Source organism: Nerophis ophidion, linkage group LG06 (assembly GCF_033978795.1).
Source record: "Nerophis ophidion isolate RoL-2023_Sa linkage group LG06, RoL_Noph_v1.0, whole genome shotgun sequence".
Lineage (NCBI taxonomy): Eukaryota > Metazoa > Chordata > Actinopteri > Syngnathiformes > Syngnathidae > Nerophis > Nerophis ophidion.
This window is the reverse complement of record NC_084616.1, coordinates 4,545,609-4,567,298: the sequence shown is the minus strand read 5'-3', so window position 1 is coordinate 4,567,298 and position 21,690 is coordinate 4,545,609. Positions and strand designations below refer to the sequence as shown.

The 21,690-nt window shown below is 48.5% G+C and overlaps 1 protein-coding gene across 1 annotated transcript in view; it reads right to left on the bottom strand.

The window, feature by feature from the left end:
• LOC133553990 (neural-cadherin-like) overlaps nt 1-21,690 on the bottom strand; it is a 129,079-nt gene that overhangs the window by 67,988 nt on the left and 39,401 nt on the right. Inside the window, exons 11-16 of the mRNA XM_061902315.1 lie at nt 10,025-10,145; nt 8,294-8,456; nt 5,740-6,399; nt 3,741-3,932; nt 2,008-2,451; nt 1,618-1,948 (exon numbers count right to left, since the gene is read on the bottom strand). Of these exons, the coding sequence (XP_061758299.1) occupies nt 1,618-1,948; nt 2,008-2,451; nt 3,741-3,932; nt 5,740-6,399; nt 8,294-8,456; nt 10,025-10,145 (1,911 nt within the window). The remainder of the gene's footprint in view (nt 1-1,617; nt 1,949-2,007; nt 2,452-3,740; nt 3,933-5,739; nt 6,400-8,293; nt 8,457-10,024; nt 10,146-21,690) is intronic.

Sequence of the window (21,690 nt, the reverse complement as noted above, 5' to 3'; positions counted from 1 at the left end):
AATATGACAACATGAATCAGCAAATATGACCACATGAATCAGCAAATATGACCACATAAATCATCAAATATGACAACATAAAAACAGCAATGACAACATGAATCAGCAAATATGACAACATAAAAACAGCAAATATGACAACATTAAAAACTGCAAATATGACTACACGAATCAGCAAATATGACAACATGAATCAGCAAACATGGCCACATGAATCAGCAAATATGACTGCATATAAACAGCAAATATGACCACATGAATCAGCAAATATGACCCCATAAAAACAGCAATGACAAAATGAATCAGCAAATATGACAACATAAAAACCGCAAATATTACAACATGATTCAGCAAACATGGCAACATGAATCAGCAAATATGACCGCATGAATCAGAAAATATGACTCCATGAAAACAGCATATATGACCACATGAATCAGCAAATACGACAACATGAATCAGCAAATATGACAACATGAAAACAGCAAATATGACTGCAGAATCAGCAAATATGACAACATGAATCAGCAAATATGACTGCATGAATCAGAAAATATGACACCATAAAAACAGCAAATATGACCACATGAATCAGCAAATATGACAACATGAATCAGCAAATATGACCGCATGAATCAGAAAATATGACACCATAAAAACCGCAAATATGACAACATGATACCAGCAAACATGACACCATGATTCAGCAAACATGGCAACATGAATCAGCAAATATGACCGCATGAATCAGAAAATATGACACCATGAAAACAGCAAATATGACCACATGAATCAGCAAATACGACAACATGAATCAGCAAATATGGCAACATGAATCAGCAAATATGACAACATGAAAACCGCAAATATGACTGCATGAATCAGCAAATATGACAACATGAATCAGCAAATATGACCGCATGAATCAGAAAATAGGACACCATGAAAACAGCAAATATGACCACATGAATCAGCATTTCCGACAACATGAATCAGCAAATATGACCGCATGATTCAGCAAAAATGACAACATGAATCAGCAAATATGACTGCATGAATCAGCAAAAATGACAACATGAAAACAGCAAATATGACTGCATGAATCAGCAAATATGACAACATGAATCAACAGATATGACTGCATGAATCAGAAAATATGACACCATAAAAACAGCAAATATGGCCACATGAATCAGCAAATATGACAACATGAATCAGCAAATATGACCGCATGAATCAGAAAATATGACACCATGAAAACAGCAAATATGACTGGATGAATCAGCAAATATGACAACATGAATCAGCAAATATGGCCGCATGAATCAGAAAATATGACACCATGAAAACAGCAAATATGACCACATGAATCAGCAAATACGACAACATGAATCAGCAAATATGACCGCATGATTCAGCAAAACTGACAACATGAATCAGCAAATATGACCGCATGAATCAGCAAATATGACAACATGAATCAGCAAATATGACCGCATGAATCAGCAAATATGACAACATGAATCAGCAAATATGACCGCATGAATCAGCAAACATGCCACCATGAATGAGCAAACATGACAACATGAATGAGTTATGAGAGGATGAAGCTGTCACCTCTGTGACGGTAGAAGAAGACCTCCTTGTGGCCGCCAAGGTGGGCGTGGTCGTTCTGGTCGCCGATGGTAACGGTCAGCGTGCAGGTGGCGGTGTGGGCGGGGCGTCCGCTGTCGCTCATGACGACGGGGATGAGGAAGTCCTTCTGGCGCTCGCGGTCAAAGGTCCTGAGAGCGGTCAGCGTGGCCGTGCCGTTCAGGTGGTCCTGCAGGTGGAAGTCGCCGCTCAGGCCGGACTCGGCCGGGACGGAGAAACGGAACGGCGCCCCGTTCTCAGGCGAGTCCCGGTCCACGGCCCGCAGGAGGGTGGAGGTCCGGTTCATGCGGACCACCTGGAAGAGAGAGAGACCTTCTAGGACCGGGGGTGGTTCGGGTGTGGGGCTCCTCCTACCTGAGGCCCGGCCATGTTCTCCAGGACCACGGGAGCGTAGGCGGCTTCGAACTCGGGGCCGTTATCGTTGACGTCCAGCAGGGGGAGCTCCACTGTAGCGCTGCCCGACAGAGGCGGGACCCCGTGGTCCGTCGCTATGACGACCAGGTGATGCTGCGCCGTCCTCTCCCGGTCCAGAGGCCGCGCCACAGACAGGACGCCGGACTGGTCCACGGCGAACAGACCCTCGGGGTCGGAATCCTCCCGCAGGCTGTAGACCAGGTCCCGGTTCCGGCCCGAGTCCGAGTCGCTCGCCAGCAGGCGGGCCACGCTGGTTCCCACGGCGACGTCCTCGGGCAGCGGGCCCAGGGAGAGGAAGTGCGGGATGAAGACGGGGGCGTGGTCGTTGAAGTCCTCCACCTCCACCACGCACTGCAGCAGGCTGGAGAAGTCCAGGTCCTCCACCTGGAAAACCCAGGTCACTTCCTGTCATGTGACCCACAGACAGCCTTTCTTCTTTTTGCCTCTGCAGGCCAACCACTGAATAGTAAGTACTACATCAAGTACTACTGCAAGTACTATATCAAGTATTGATTCATGCAGTAATACTACATCAAGTACTACTGCATGATGTAGTACTACATCAAGTACTACTGCATACAGTAATACTACATCAAGTACTACTGCATGATGTAGTACTACATCAAGTACTACTGCATGATGTAGTACTGCATCAAGTACTACTGCATGATGTAGTACTGCATCAAGTACTACTGCATGATGTAGTACTGCATCAAGTACTACTGCATTATGTAGTACGATACCAAGTACTACTGCATGCAGTAATACTACATCAAGTACTACCGCAAGTACTATATCAAGTATTGATGCATGCAGTAGTACCACATCAAGTACTATTGCATCCAGTAGTACTACAGCAAGTATTACTGCAAGCAGGTCACTAAATAGTACTATATGAAGTATTATTGCATGCAGTAGTACTATATGAAATATTACTGCATACAGTATTACTATATAAAGTATTTCTGCATGCAGTAGTATTATATGAAGTACTACTCCATGCAGTAGTACTATATGAAATACTACTGCATGCAGTAGTACTATATGAAGTATTACTGCATGCAGTAGTACTATATAAAGTATTACTGCATGCAGTAGTATTATATTTAGTACTACTGCATGTAGTAGTACTATATGAAGTACTACTGCATGCAGTTGTACTATATAAAGTACTACTGCATTTAATAGTACTATATGAAGTACTGTTGAATGCAATAGTACTATATGAAGTACTGTTGAATGCAGTAGTACTATATGAAGTACCACTGCATGCAGGTCACTGAATAGTAATATATGAAGTACTGCTGCATGCAGTATTACTATATGAAGTACTACTGCATATAGTTCACCTAATATTACTTTATGAAGTACTACTGTATGCAGTATTACTATATGAATTACTACTGCATGTAGTAGTCCTATAGTAAGTAGTACTGCATGCAGCATGAAAGGACTAAGAGGAAGTGTGAAGAACTTGAGAAGTCCTCCAGAAAGTGACGTGGGCAGTAAAACTCTGGTGAGTTCCTGAAGAGCAAAGTTTGTCATCATGAAATCTGCCAGAGGAAGAAAAAGTCTTTGAGCTTTGAGCTGCAGACTTTGAGAAGAGGATCTGTCAAAGCCAACTTCCTAAATTGGTCCTCCTGAGAGGTTCTGCTGCTAGAATGAGGGAGTACCTTCAGGGTGAGGTTGAACTTCTGCTCGCTGTGGCGCTCAAAGTCCAGACGCTTCTTCAGTCTCAAAGTCCCACGCCGCTCTTGCCTGTTGGTCACCATGAAGAACTTCTGCTCCTGGTCTCCTGCCACCACGCTAAAGCTAAGCTGGGCGTTTTCTCCTACGTCCTGGTCTTCAGCCCTCACCTCCAGAACCTTCAAAACGACATCTTGAGTTACAGGTTTCAGCCAGAGTCAGGGCGGTCAGCTAGAGTCAGGGCGGTCAGCTAGAGTCAGGGGGGCCAGCCAGAGTCACAGGGGACAGCCAGAGTCACAGAGGCCAGGCAGAGTCATGGGGGACAACCGTATTCAGGGTGGTCAGCCAGAGTCAGAGGGGCCAACCATATTCAGGGTGGTCAGCCAGAGTCAGAGGGGCCAACCATATTCAGGGTGGTCAGCCAGAGTCAGGGCGGTCAGCTAGAGTCAGGGGGGACAGCCAGAGTCACAGAGGCCAGGCAGAGTCATGGGGGACAACCGTATTCAGGGTGGTCAGCCAGAGTCAGAGGGGCCAACCATATTCAGGGTGGTCAGCCAGAGTCAGGGCGGTCAGCTAGAGTCAGGGGGGACAGCCAGAGTCACAGAGGCCAGGCAGAGTCATGGGGGACAACCGTATTCAGGGTGGTCAGCCAGAGTCAGAGGGGCCAACCATATTCAGGGTGGTCAGCCAGAGTCAGGGCGGTCAGCTAGAGTCAGGGGGGACAGCCAGAGTCACAGAGGCCAGGCAGAGTCATGGGGGACAACCGTATTCAGGGTGGTCAGCCAGAGTCAGAGGGGCCAACCATATTCAGGGTGGTCAGCCAGAGTCAGGGTGGCCAGCCAGAGTCGGGGGGGGGGGGGCAGCTAGAGTTACAGGTTTCAGCCAGAGTCATGGGGGCCAAGAATTGATTTGCGTGGACCCCAACTTAAACAAGTTGAAAAACTTATTGGGGTGTTACCATTTAGTGTCCAATTGTAAGGAATATGTACTGTACTGTGCAATCTACTAATAAAAGTTTTAATCAAACAATCAATCAATCAAAAAGCCAGCCTGAGTCATGGGGGCCAGCCAGAGTCAAGGGGCCCAGCCAGAGTCATGGGGGCCAGCCAGAGTCATGGGGGCCAGCCAGAGTCAAGGGGTCAGCCAGAGTCAGGGGGGCAGCCAGAGTAAGGGGGGCCAGCCAGTATCACAGGGGCCAGCCTGCGTCATGTGGGCCAGCCAGAGTCACAGGGGGCTGCCAGAGTCACGGGGATCAGCCGGAGTCACAGGGGCCAGCTAGAGTCAAGGGTGTCAGCCAGAGTCACGGGGGTCAGTCAGAGTCACAGGGGCCAGCTAGAGTCAAGGGGGTCAGCCAAAGTCACGGGGGTCAGCCAGAGTCACAGGGGCCAGCTAGAGTCAAGGGGGTCAGCCAGAGTCACGGGGGTCAGCCAGAGTCAGGGGGTCCAGCCATAGTCACAGGGGCCTGCCAGAGTCAGGGGGTCCAGCCAGAGTCACAGGGGCCTGCCAGAGTCACAGGAGTCAGCCAGAGTCAGGGGGTCCAGCCAGAGTCACAGGGGCCAGCTAGAGTCAAGGGGGTCAGCCAGAGTCACAGGAGTCAGCCAGAGTCAGGGGGTCCAGCCAGAGTCAGGGGGTCCAGCCAGAGTCACAGGGGCCAGCTAGAGTCAAGGGGGTCAGCCAGAGTCACAGGAGTCAGCCAGAGTCAGGGGGTCCAGCCAGAGTCACGGGGGCCTGCCAGAGTCACAGGGGCCACTCCTCTCTGACTCTGTCTGGTACAGTATTCCTAAAATCCTCTTTCTGAACACAATTATGACCCCTGAGTGAAGTGGCCCCCACCTTTTCTAAATGTCCCCAATCGTGTCCCAAATATTTGTGCTGCAAAATATCCAATGATTAAAGTTTGGAAGTTATTAACAAATGATGATTCATAACCAGCTCTAAAAAACATAAAAACATGACGTAAAAACCGTCACAACACCAACAACTCACCTCAGCGTTGGGTTCAGCGTTCTCCGAGATGGTGGCCACACATGATTGGTCAGTGAATCTGGGGGCGTGGTCGTTGACGTCCTTGACCAGTACGGTAGCGGTGGCCGTTCCCGCCATACCGCCGCCGTCCCTGGCCTCCACGATCAGGAGGTAGGACTCGGCCTGCTCTCGGTCCAGGCCAGTCATGGCCACCGTGACGGTGCCCGTGGCCGGGTGGATGACAAACATGTCGGACAAGGCGGGCACACCTTCCAGGTTGGCGTCTAGAGTGCCCACCAACCTGTAGGACAGGACGGCGTTCTGGCCCACGGCGGCGTCGTCCAGGTCGGTGGCCGTCATGTCCATCACCGACGTGCCCGCTGCAGAGTTCTCTGCCACCTGGCCATGACAGCTGGGGGCGCAGGTGAAGACGGGCGCGTTGTCGTTGATGTCCCACACGCTGATGATGACGTCCGTGAAGCCCGTCAGACCTTCGCCGCCCTCGTCCGTGGCCAGGACCACAAAACGCCAAACGGCGCGCTCCTCGCGGTCCAGGGTCCGCTGGGCGTAGATCTTGCCCGTGACCTCGTCGATCACGAACTCGCTGTCGGCGCCCTGGCCGTGGAGGGAATAGCGCACGGCTTCCTGGTCGGCATCTTTGTCGGGGTCGGTGGCCGTCACCTGCGTCATCGGGGAGGAAGAAGCGTGGTGAGGAACATCTTCAGTATTGAAGACGCCCGCAGCCTCCTTTGCACGTATGGAGAGTCAGATGTGACAATTTGACATGTAATAGTCTGATCAACTTTATAGTCTTCAAGACTCTGTATGTGTTTACTCAGCTCTCCAGAGTTGTTGAGTGGTGCTGTGTGATTGTTCTAACGGGTTTTAAAGGTGTTTTCTGTGAGTCCAAAGTAAGTCTCTGTGTTCGACTTGTCTTTGCTTGGTAAACAACGGACGTTTTTAAACAGTTTCTGTGAGGGGGGCAGCTCAGCCTTTGTCTGCAATTGCAGCTATGAGTGGCATTAAAGTTGTTAGCGATTGCTTGTCTGTGAGTGCTCAGAATCTTTTTGTTGTGTGAGTCAATGCTTTGTTTGATAGTCGTCATGCAGCTGTAGCTAAGTTTCAAGGTGTTCCTGTTCAATATCTTCCTGAGTACATGTTTTTTGGGGGAAGTGTCTGTCAATGAGTGCAAAAAAATTCTGTCTGATATCCGTGCTGACATTTCTGCTGACTGGGGGGTTGGACCAAAGTATGTTGTCCTGTTTCCTGTTTTTTCTTGTTTTAGTTCCTTTTCCCCAGCCACTTGGTCCAGCTCTTCCCGGGGGATCCCGAAGCGTTCCAACACCAGCCAGGAGAGATAGTCCTCCCAACGTGTCCTGGGTCTTCCCCGTGGCCTCCTACCGGTCGGACGTGCCCTAAACCCCTCCCTCGGGAGGCGTTCGGGTGGCATCCCGACCAAAGGCCCGAACCACCTCATCTGGCTCCTCTCCATGTGGAGGAGCAGAGGCTTTACTTTGAGTTCCTCCCGGATGACAGAGCTTCTCACCCTATCTCTAAGGGAGAGACCCGCCACCCGGCGGAGGAAACTCATTTTGGCCGCTTGTACCCGTGATCTTGTCCTTTCGGTCATGACCCAAAGCTCATGAACGTAGGTGAGGGTGGGTATGTAGATCGACCAGTAAATTGAGAGCTTTGCCTTCCGGCTCAGCTCCTTCTTCACCACAACGGATCGATACAGCGTCTGCATTACTGAAGACGCCGCACCGATCCGCCTGTCCATCTCACCATCCACTCTTCCCTCACTCGTGAACAAGACTCCCAGGTACTTGAACTCCTCCACTTGGGGCAGGGTCTCCTCCCCAACCCGGAAATGGCACTCCACCCTTTTCTGGGCGAGAACCATGGACTCAGACTTGGAGGTGCTGATTCTCATCCCAGTCGCTTCACACTCAGCTGCAAACCGATCCAGTGAGAGCCAGATGAAGCCATCGGGACCACATCATCTGCAAAAAGCAGAGACCTAATCCTGCAGCCACCAAACCAGATCCCCTCAATGCCTTGACTGCGCCTAGAAATTCTGTCCATAAAAGTTCTGAACAGAATGGGTGACAAAGGACAGCCTTGGCGGAGTCCAACCCTCACTGGAAATGTGTCCGACTTACCACCAGCAATGCGGACCAAGCTCTGACACTGATCATACAGGAAGTGGACCGCCACAATCAGACAGTCCGATACCCCATACTCTCTGAGCACTCCCCACAGGACTTCCCGAGGGACACGGTCCAATGCTTTTTCTCCAAGTCCACAAAGCACATGTAGACTGGTTGGGCAAACTCCCATGCACCCTCAAGGACCCTGCCCAGAGTATAGAGCTGGTCCACAGTTCCACCACCAGGACCAAAACCACACTGTTCCTCCTGAAGGTACCAGAGGTACCGCCCCCGAAGTGATAAAAATACATGAATTGTGACTTGTTGCTAGGCAGACTTGACGGGGCTCCATTGAACAGGCCAGTTGGGTAAACAAATGTCACCTGCCACTCATGCTCCGCCCCTAAAAGGTGTTTCCTGCGTACCTGCAGAACGAAGACAGGTGAGCCATCCAGCTCTTCCGTCACGCTGCCGTAGTATTGGTTGACGGTGAAGACGGGCGCTTCGTCGTTCTTGTTGACCACGTTGACCGACACTGTGGTGTAGTCCTCCCACTTGCCGTCCGAGGAGAGGAGGTGGAGTTTGTACCTGCGGGACAGGACACTGCACCTTGAGCAAGGCATCATGGCCGCTGGGTAGCACCACACGGTCCCTGGTGTGGGGGCCAACATTTTGTGACAGGAAGTGTTGGTTGCAGATAGGATTCACATTGCATGTATTTAATATTACCCATCCATTTTCTACCGCTTGTCCCTTATGGGGTGGTTATGTTCACATGAAATGTTCTAATGGGAATATTTCTGCCACACCTTCTTCTATCCTTTCATTTCTTGGATGCAGAACTTCCTCTGGACGTGAAAGAAACTTATTAAGATTCTAATTAATTTACTAATTATTAGGGACCCATGTCCCCTTGGGACAGAGGACACTATTGAATTTGTAATGTTTTATTATTATTATTATTCTTTATTATCATACCGCTGCCTCTTTGAGCTGTAATTTGACACCTTAAACATGCTTCAAAACTCACCAAATTTGACACACACATCAAACCTCACCTCAAAACTCAAAATTGCGCTCTAGGAAGAAAGAATTGTTGCCCTAGGAAGAAAACACAGACAAAACTGCCTATAACTTCCAGTAGGAACGTCGTAGAAACATGAAACAAAACATGAAACAAAAACTTATATGTAGGTCTCAGTTAGACCTATATATCATCCACTCACATTCCCCGGCTAAAATCAACAGGAAGTTTGAAATTCCTACTTCAATACAAAAAGTTGGCTAAAAAATTTCGCTTTTTTCAAACATTATCTCCTCTGAAGCCGTTTGTCGTTTCGGCTTCAAATAAGCACAGAAGATAGATTGAACCCTTCTGATTAAAAGTTAAAGAAAGAGTTTTAATTACTACCCCGGTTTGGATTTTATGAGCCTGCAAAGAACCATTGCGCTGCTGCTGTTGTCACAAAATGGCGGCTTTCTGCTCAGACAAAACTGTAGGACTGTCATACACACATGAAACAAAAACCTCAATGTAGGTCTCACTGAGACCTATATTTCATACAGTGAGCGCCCCCAACTAAAATCAACAGGAAGTTTGCTATTCCCACTTCAGTACAACAACTGCATTACATTCACCATGCATTAGAGTCTCAACATGGCGACACCAAGCCACTTTACAAGTGTTATTACTATGAGACTGATGTACAACACATGTGCATACAACTTTTTCTCTGTGTAATAATCCATCCATCCATCTTCTACCGCTTATCTGGGCTTGGGTCGCGGGGGCAGCAGCCAAAGGCGGTCCCGTCCATCGCTGCTTGCAGCTTTAATTTTTAATTATTATTCATGAACCATTCATGTCTCATCTTGCAAGAAGAAATGCAGTTAAAAATGTTTCATGTTTTCACTTTTAGTGGAGTTGATAATGATAACATGATGAATGATAACCAAGAGGACAGGAATGTGTTTGAAGAGAGAACTAGCACATGTGGAATGTGGTGCACCGGATTTATTTTTGGCTTCTTTTTTACACTTGATGTAAACAAGGAAGTAATATAAATAATCATAATAATAGTCAAATATCCCAAGTGGGATTGATGAGATGTTTTGAAAGGTGTGTAATATTGATGACAAATAGTCGGACTTCCTGCCTTTTGTTCTGCTCGTAGTCCAGAGGCTGAGCCACAAAGATGGTTCCCACTTCTGGTTCCACGTCAAACACGCCGCCCGTGTTGCCAGATGTGATCTGGTACCGCAGCTTGGCGTTTCCACCTGCCAGAACCAGCACACAGCCAAAAGTCAGGTAACATTAACACTAATGTAACATTAACACTAATATAACATTAACACTAATATAACATTAACACTAATGTAACATTAACACTAATGTAACATTAACACTAATATAACATTAACACTAATATAACATTAACAGTAATATAACATTAACACTAATGTAACATTAACACTAATATAACATTAACACTAATATAACATTAACACTAATGTAACATTAACACTAATGTAACATTAACACTAATATAACATTAACACTAATATAACATTAACACTAATGTAACATTAACACTAATATAACATTAACACTAATATAACATTAACACTAATATAACATTAACACTAATATAACATTAACACTAATGTAACATTAACACTAATATAACATTAACACTAATATAACATTAACACTAATGTAACATTAACAGTAATATAACATTAACACTAATGTAACATTAACACTAATATAACATTAACACTAATATAACATTAACACTAATGTAACATTAACACTAATGTAACATTAACACTAATATAACATTAACACTAATATAACATTAACACTAATGTAACATTAACACTAATGTAACATTAACACTAATATAACATTAACACTAATGTAACATTAACACTAATGTAACATTAACACTAATATAACATTAACACTAATATAACATTAACACTAATATAACATTAACACTAATGTAACATTAACACTAATATAACATTAACACTAATATAACATTAACACTAATGTAACATTAACAGTAATATAACATTAACACTAATATAACATTAACACTAATGTAACATTAACAGTAATATAACATTAACACTAATGTAACATTAACAGTAATATAACATTAACACTAATATAACATTAACACTAATATAACATTAACACTAATATAACATTAACACTAATGTAACATTAACAGTAATATAACATTAACACTAATATAACATTAACAGTAATGTAACATTAACAGTAATATAACATTAACACTAATATAACATTAACAGTAGTGCAATAATGTGGTACCGCTCCTTGGCGTTTCCACCTGCCAGAACCAGAACACACACAGCATGCAGAACCTCCTCCATCTTAACACTCATACTTTTTTAACACTAATATCATGCAATATTAACATGAATATCAGGTAATTTGAACACAAATGTAACATTAACAGTATTGAAATATTAACACTCAAGTCATGTTATATTAACAGTGATGTAATGTAATATTAACAGTACTGTAGAGTAATATTAACATTAATGTAATGTTAACAGTATTGAAATATTAACACTAATGGCATGTAATGATAACTGTAAAGTAATATTAACAGTAATGTACTGATATATAACAGTAATTTAATGTAATATTAACAGTAATGTAATGTAATATTAACACAAATGGCATGTAATATCAACAGTAATGTAATATTAACAGTACTGTAAAGTCATATTAACAATATTATCATGTAATATTATTGGTAATATAATTATTCTAACATCTAATTGGTAATGTAATGAAATGTTGAAATGGTATTGGTATGTTAATAATAATGTAATATAATAGTATTGGTCAGGTACTGTAATGGTAATCATAATGTAATCTAATAGTAATGTAGTCTAATAGTATCGATATGTAATGTAATCTTAATAGTAATGTAAACTTATAATTTTGCCAAGGTAATGCAATGGTAATAGTAATGTAATCTAATAGTAGTGATAATGTATTGTAATGTAATGTTAATAGTAATGTAATCTAAAAGTATTGGTAATTTAATGTAATAGTATTGGTAATGTAATAGTAATGTAATGTAATGCAGTGTTATTATACATATACAGACATATACATATATACATAAATACATATATCTATACATAGATACAGTACACACACACACACACACACACACATATATATATATATATATATATATATATACACACAAATAAGTTATTAGCATCCAAGGAAGAGCACAAGTAAATCAATAATGAGTGATCGATCATAAAAAGAAGAATAAATATTTCCTTTAAGGTGAACAAAAGTTGTCCTTCATCAACGTTGTTGTCAACATATTTCAAATATTTCTGTCTTCAATAAATTCTCTGCAATATTTTCTCCTTCAGGGTCAAACTTGGCACATTTGAATTCTCTTGCATGAAAGTCTGCACATGAAAACTTTCTTTGTCGCCTTCAGAAGAGAAACATTCACTCCTTCATCTCTGGACTTAAGACACATTCACCCTGTCATCCCAACATTCACTCCTTCATCACTGGACTTAAGACACATTCACCCTGTCATCCCAACATTCACTCCTTCATCACTGGATTTAAGACACATTCACCCTGTCATCCCAACATTCACTCCTTCATCACTGGATTTAAGACACATTCACCCTGTCATCCCAACATTCACTCCTTCATCACTGGATTTAAGACACATTCACCCTGTCATCCCAACATTCACTCCTTCATCACTGGATTTAAGACACATTCACCCTGTCATCCCAACATTCACTCCTTCATCACCGGATTTAAGACACATTCACCCTGTCATCCCAGCATGAAACAGCAGTCTACTTCTCCAGGACTGGAACATCTGAAGTCCAAGCTCTGGTCAGCTCCCCTGCAGGCCAGGCAACAGGACTCAGGCAAGACCAGTCCGAGGACAGGCATCCATCCAGCCAAGCAGGACTATAGAAGACCGGGTACAGGACCAGGACCAGGACCCCCGCCATGTGTGGAGAAAACCCAGGCCCTGACCAACAACAGAGTCCATACCCCAAAAGCATCCCTGGCAGCAAAACCACTTTGCATGCACCTGTCACCTGCACCCCCACACCTGTCACCTGCACCCTCACACCTGTCACCTGCACCCCCGCACCTGTCACCTGCACCCTCACACCTGTCACCTGCACCCTCACACCTGTCACCTGCACCCCCGCACCTGTCACCTGCACCCCCACACCTGTCACCTGCACCCTCACACCTGTCACCTGCACCCCCACACCTGTCACCTGCACCCTCACACCTGTCACCTACACCCCCGCACCTGTCACCTGCACCCCCACACCTGTCACCTGCACCACCACACCTGTCACCTGCACCCCCACACCTGTCACCTGCACCCCCACACCTGTCACCTGCACCCCCACACCTGTCACCTGCACCCTCACACCTGTCACCTGCACCACCACACCTGTCACCTGCACCCCCACACCTGTCACCTGCACCCCCACACCTGTCACCTGCACCTGCACCCCCACACCTGTCACATGCACCTGTCACCTGTGACCACTGAACCTTCCCTCCTCCAACACCACTTACCCCCACAACATCACTGCGCCCCACAGTACCACTGTGAAATAGTAATACTGTTAGTAGTGAAGTGGTAATACTGTGAGTGGTAATACTGTGAGTAGTGCAGTAGTAATACTGCAAGTAGTGCAGTAGTAATACTGCAAGCAGGGAAGTAGTAATACTGCGAGTAGTGCAGTAGTAATACTGTGAGTATTACTACTGTGAGTAGTGCAGTAGTACTACTGTGAGTAGTGCAGTAGTAATACTGTGAGTATTAATACTGTGAGTATTACTACTGTGAGTAGTGCAGTAGTAGAGAAGTGTTGTGTAGTGCAGGCGAGCTAAGCAGTGAAGTATTGATCGCTGCTGACATTTAGTGAGACTCAGCTTGTTTACTGACATCATTTCTTCTACTAAGAAAAGTACAAAGTGCTGATAAAAACATGTCTGCTCGACTTGCTCAACAGGCGATAATCACATCCCAACAGGAACATGATATCACTGCGATACAACACGTGTTGTCATGTCAAGAGGAACACAATATCAGTGCGATACATAAAATGTTGTCATGTCAAAAGGAACATGATATCACTGTGATACATAAATGTTGTCATGTCAAAAGGAACATGATATCACTGTGATACAACACATGTTGTCATGTCAAAAGGAACATGATATCACTGTGATACATAAATGTTGTCATGTCAAAAGGAACATGATATCACTGTGATAAATAAAATGTTGTCATGTCAAAAGTAACATGATATCACTGTGATACATAAATGTTGTCATGTCAAAAGGAACATGATATCACTGTGATACATAAATGTTGTCATGTCAAAAGGAACATGATATCACTGTGATACATAAATGTTGTCATGTCAAAAGGAACATGATATCACTGCGATACACAAACTGCTGTCATGTCAAGAGAAACATAATACTGCGATACAATACACGTTGTCATGTCAAAAGGAAAATGATATCACTGCGATAAATAACATGTTATGTCTAGAGAAACATGATATCACTGCGATACAAAACATGTTGTCATAGCAAGGGGAACATGATATCACTGCGATACAAAACCTGACATATGGTGGGCCCCCACTGGAGGTCCTGGGTGATGGTGGTGCCCAAGAAACAGATGGAGTCCACAATAAGAACAAGAACTTCTTTCTGGTTTGACTCAGCCACGCTTGGACTGTGCTTGGAGCGTCGGTCACTTCCTGCGGCAGGCAGTTGAAGTCCTAAAACCCCAAAAGGGCAAACAAGGCAGTTTTGAAATCAAGTCCTGCGAACCCCTTTGAAAGAGCGAGTGCAGAAAAGTTGTCCACAAATGTGGACAGAGCATAAGCATCTTTGATCGTCTGCAGATTTAGTTTACGATATTCAAGTCAGAGAAGAACAACCCCATTCTTCTTCTGGACCACAAATGGAGAGGAAAACATGGTGAGTCCGACTCAAGTACAACTACGGAATCAAGAAGCCCTCCCTTACAGGATCACCACAGGGGGGATTGGTCACGGGCATCCAAGTCCTCACTGTGGCAGAAGTATTCAGTCTCAGACCTTGGACCAAGCCAGCAGCAGGTGTCAGCAAGATCTGCAGGATGGGTTTAGTGACTTACGTGCCCAAAAACTGGGGTCGGCTGGCAATAACTCAATATGGGAAGGACACAATTCAGAGTCCACTTCGGGGTCCTGCCAGACAATACAACAAGTCCAAGGGAGGGTGGAAGACCTTCATCGGTATTTTGGACAACAAGCCTCGTACTTCAGGAGGATTGAACTTATTTCTTGAGAGCGACACCCTGGGGTTTAGTCCTGCTGACTGACCGTCCAGAGGTCGGGGTTCCTGCTGGTCTACACAACATTTACTGGAGGAAGGTGCAACACCTGCTGATGCAGGAAGTCACACCTGCCAATATGTCTCCCTTTGCTTCCTCTACAGCGACATCATCATCATCATCATTTGCTCCTTTTGTCTTCAAATGTGGACTCAATTGGTGTTTTACTATTTTGAGGACCTCTTCAACTCTGCCATTTGCTTGAGATCCTGAAGTGACTGTGGAGGATGGCTGCTGTTCCTCAGACTCAGACTCAAGACTCAAGAACTGTGGCATGGAAACTGTGGTCGGCAGCGACTTTGCCTTCAGCCCCTCTCCAAATTCTTCTTTCAGCTTCTGCCACAGTACAGGATGGTGAGGACTTGGATGCCCGTGATCAATCCCCCCTGTGGTGATCCTGTAAGGGAGGGCTTCTTGATTCCGTAGTTGTACTTGAGTCGGACTCACCATATTTTCCTCTCCATTTGTGGTCCAGAAGAAGAATGGGGTTGTTCTTCTCTGACTTGAATATCGTAAACTAAATCTGCAGACGATCAAAGATGCTTATGCTCTGTCCACATTTGTGGACAACTTTTCTGCACTCGCTCTTTCAAAGGGGTTCGCAGGACTTGATCTCAAAACTTGATTTCAAAACTGCCTTGTTTGCCCTTTGGGGTTTTAGGACTTCAACCGCCTGCCGCAGGAAGTGACCGACACTCCAAGCACAGTCCAAGCATGGCTGAGTCAAACCAGAAAGAAGTTCTTGTTCTTATTGTGGACACGCAGGACTGGATGGTCGACACGCAGGACTGGATGGTCGACACGCAGGACTGGATGGTCGACACGCAGGACTGGATGGTCGACACGCAGGACTGGATGGTCGACACCCAGGACTGGATGGTCGACACGCAGGACTGGATGGTCGACACGCAGGACTGGATGGTCGACACGCAGGACTGGATGGTCGACACGCAGGACTGGATGGTCGACACGCAGGACTGGATGGTCGACACCCAGGACTGGATGGTCGACACGCAGGACTGGATGGTCGACACGCAGGACTGGATGGTCGACACCCAGGACTGGATGGTCGACACGCAGGACTGGATGGTCGACACGCAGGACTGGATGGTCGACACGCAGGACTGGATGGTCGACACGCAGGACTGGATGGTCGACACGCAGGACTGGATGGTCGACACGCAGGACTGGATGGTCGACACACAGGACTGGATGGTCGACACACAGGACTGGATGGTCGACACGCAGGACTGGATGGTCGACACGCAGGACTGGATGGTCGACACGCAGGACTGGATGGTCGACACCCAGGACTGGATGGTCGACACGCAGGACTGGATGGTCGACACACAGGACTGGATGGTCGACACACAGGACTGGATGGTCGACACGCAGGACTGGATGGTCGACACGCAGGACTGGATGGTCGACACACAGGACTGGATGGTCGACACGCAGGACTGGATGGTCGACACCCAGGACTGGATGGTCGACACGCAGGACTGGATGGTCGACACACAGGACTGGATGGTCGACACGCAGGACTGGATGGTCGACACGCAGGACTGGATGGTCGACACGCAGGACTGGATGGTCGACACACAGGACTGGATGGTCGACACGCAGGACTGGATGGTCGACACCCAGGACTGGATGGTTGACACGCAGGACTGGATGGTCGACACGCAGGACTGGATGGTCGACACACAGGACTGGATGGTCGACACGCAGGACTGGATGGTCGACACGCAGGACTGGATGGTCGACACGCGGGACTGGATGGTCAACACCCAGGACTGGATGGTCGACACGCAGGACTGGATGGTCGACACGCAGGACTGGATGGTCGACACACAGGACTGGATGGTCGACACACAGGACTGGATGGTCGACACGCAGGACTGGATGGTCGACACGCAGGACTGGATGGTCGACACACAGGACTGGATGGTCGACACGCAGGACTGGATGGTCGACACCCAGGACTGGATGGTCGACACGCAGGACTGGATGGTCGACACACAGGACTGGATGGTCGACACCCAGGACTGGATGGTCGACACGCAGGACTGGATGGTCGACACGCAGGACTGGATGGTCGACACCCAGGACTGGATGGTCGACACCCAGGACTGGATGGTCGACACCCAGGACTGGATGGTCGACACGCAGGACTGGATGGTCGACACACAGGACTGGATGGTCGACACGCAGGACTGGATGGTTGACACGCAGGACTGGATGGTCGACACGCAGGACTGGATGGTCGACACCCAGGACTGGATGGTCGACACGCAGGACTGGATGGTCGACACACAGGACTGGATGGTCGACACGCAGGACTGGATGGTCGACACACAGGACTGGATGGTCGACACGCAGGACTGGATGGTCGACACCCAGGACTGGATGGTTGACACGCAGGACTGGATGGTCGACACACAGGACTGGATGGTCGACACACAGGACTGGATGGTCGACACGCAGGACTGGATGGTCGACACGCAGGACTGGATGGTCGACACGCGGGACTGGATGGTCGACACCCAGGACTGGATGGTCGACACGCAGGACTGGATGGTCGACACGCAGGACTGGATGGTCGACACACAGGACTGGATGGTCGACACACAGGACTGGATGGTCGACACGCAGGACTGGATGGTCGACACGCAGGACTGGATGGTCGACACACAGGACTGGATGGTCGACACGCAGGACTGGATGGTCGACACCCAGGACTGGATGGTCGACACGCAGGACTGGATGGTCGACACACAGGACTGGATGGTCGACACCCAGGACTGGATGGTCGACACGCAGGACTGGATGGTCGACACGCAGGACTGGATGGTCGACACCCAGGACTGGATGGTCGACACCCAGGACTGGATGGTCGACACCCAGGACTGGATGGTCGACACGCAGGACTGGATGGTCGACACACAGGACTGGATGGTCGACACGCAGGACTGGATGGTTGACACGCAGGACTGGATGGTCGACACGCAGGACTGGATGGTCGACACGCAGGACTGGATGGTCGACACCCAGGACTGGATGGTCGACACGCAGGACTGGATGGTCGACACGCAGGACTGGATGGTCGACACGCAGGACTGGATGGTCGACACACAGGACTGGATGGTCGACACGCAGGACTGGATGGTCGACACCCAGGACTGGATGGTTGACACGCAGGACTGGATGGTCGACACACAGGACTGGATGGTCGACACACAGGACTGGATGGTCGACACGCAGGACTGGATGGTCGACACGCAGGACTGGATGGTCGACACGCGGGACTGGATGGTCGACACCCAGGACTGGATGGTCGACACGCAGGACTGGATGGTCGACACGCAGGACTGGATGGTCGACACACAGGACTGGATGGTCGACACACAGGACTGGATGGTCGACACGCAGGACTGGATGGTCGACACGCAGGACTGGATGGTCGACACACAGGACTGGATGGTCGACACGCAGGACTGGATGGTCGACACCCAGGACTGGATGGTCGACACGCAGGACTGGATGGTCGACACACAGGACTGGATGGTCGACACCCAGGACTGGATGGTCGACACGCAGGACTGGATGGTCGACACGCAGGACTGGATGGTCGACACCCAGGACTGGATGGTCGACACCCAGGACTGGATGGTCGACACCCAGGACTGGATGGTCGACACGCAGGACTGGATGGTCGACACACAGGACTGGATGGTCGACACGCAGGACTGGATGGTTGACACGCAGGACTGGATGGTCGACACGCAGGACTGGATGGTCGACACGCAGGACTGGATGGTCGACACACAGGACTGGATGGTCGACACGCAGGACTGGATGGTCGACACGCAGGACTGGATGGTCGACACGCAGGACTGGATGGTCGACACGCAGGACTGGATGGTCGACACCCAGGACTGGATGGTTGACACGCAGGACTGGATGGTCGACACACAGGACTGGATGGTCGACACACAGGACTGGATGGTCGACACGCAGGACTGGATGGTCGACACGCAGGACTGGATGGTCGACACGCAGGACTGGATGGTCGACACGCGGGACTGGATGGTCGACACCCGGGACTGGATGGTCGACACGCAGGACTGGATGGTCGACACGCAGGACTGGATGGTCGACACACAGGACTGGATGGTCGACACACAGGACTGGATGGTCGACACGCAGGACTGGATGGTCGACACGCAGGACTGGATGGTCGACACACAGGACTGGATGGTCGACACGCAGGACTGGATGGTCGACACCCAGGACTGGATGGTCGACACGCAGGACTGGATGGTCGACACACAGGACTGGATGGTCGACACCCAGGACTGGATGGTCGACACGCAGGACTGGATGGTCGACACGCAGGACTGGATGGTCGACACCCAGGACTGGATGGTCGACACCCAGGACTGGATGGTCGACACCCAGGACTGGATGGTCGACACGCAGGACTGGATGGTTGACACGCAGGACTGGATGGTCGACACGCAGGACTGGATGGTCGACACCCAGGACTGGATGGTCGACACCCAGGAGTGGATGGTCGACACCCAGGACTGGATGGTCGACACGCAGGACTGGATGGTCGACACGCAGGACTGGATGGTCGACACGCAGGACTGGATGGTCGACACGCAGGACTGGATGGTCGACACGCAGGACTGGATGGTCGACACGCAGGACTGGATGGTCGACACACAGGACTGGATGGTCGACACACAGGACTGGATGGTCGACACACAGGACTGGATGGTCGACACCCAGGACTGGATGGTCGACACACAGGACTGGATGGTCGACACCCAGGACTGGATGGTCGACACGCAGGACTGGATGGTCGACACGCAGGACTGGATGGTCGACACGCAGGACTGGATGGTCGACACACAGGACTGGATGGTCGACACACAGGACTGGATGGTCGACACGCAGGACTGGATGGTCGACACGCAGGACTGGATGGTCGACACACAGGACTGGATGGTCGACACGCAGGACTGGATGGTCGACACCCAGGACTGGATGGTCGACACGCAGGACTGGATGGTCGACACACAGGACTGGATGGTCGACACCCAGGACTGGATGGTCGACACGCAGGACTGGATGGTCGACACGCAGGACTGGATGGTCGTCACCCAGGACTGGATGGTCGACACCCAGGACTGGATGGTCGACACCCAGGACTGGATGGTCGACACGCAGGACTGGATGGTCGACACACAGGACTGGATGGTCGACACGCAGGACTGGATGGTTGACACGCAGGACTGGATGGTCGACACGCAGGACTGGATGGTCGACACCCAGGACTGGATGGTCGACACGCAGGACTGGATGGTCGACACGCAGGACTGGATGGTCGACACTCAGGACTGGATGGTCGACACACAGGACTGGATGGTCGACACACAGGACTGGATGGTCGACACACAGGACTGGATGGTCGACACCCAGGACTGGATGGTCGACACACAGGACTGGATGGTCGACACCCAGGACTGGATGGTCGACACGCAGGACTGGATGTGCCACAGCAAGACACAAAGTCCGCATCCTCTTCAGTATCGCTCACTTCCAGAATTGTGTCAAAGCTCCAAAGCAGGTTTGTCCCCTACTTCGTCCTCTTCTTCTCCAAAGTTCCACGTGCTTTACCTTCCACATTTTTTCACCTGAATCAAACCGTTACTATGACGACCAGGTCGCACGGTGATGCTTGGGCTGTTCTCCCAAGATGCAGACGGACTCCAGACACAGTGTGGCGGTAGGAAATGTTTCATCGGGATAAATCATAGGCTAGCGTGGGAGCTAGCATACACAAACAGGATTTAACAGTTGTCAACTGTGGCGGGTAACAAATTAGGAAGTCAGACTGACTGACCGGGAAAGGCTGGAATGCATAGTTCTGTGATTAGTGCTCAGGAAACAGGTGAGCGTCACGAACACCAATCAGAGACAGGTGAAACAACAACACCAGAGACAGGTGGAAACAACAACATCAGAGACAGGTGGAAACAACAACATCAGAGACAGGTGGAAACAACAACACCAGAGACAGGTGGAAACAACAACAACAGCAGAGACAGGTGGAAACAACAAAACCAGAAACAGGTGGAAACAACAACAGCAGAGACAGGTGGAAACAACAACACCAGAGACAGGTGGAAACAACAACACCAGAGACAGGTGGAAACAACAACACCAGAGACAGGTGGAAACAACAACACCAGAGACAGGTGGAAACAACAACACCAGAGACAGGTGGAAACAACAAAACCAGAGACAGGTGGAAACAACAACAGCAGAGACAGGTGGAAACAACAACAGCA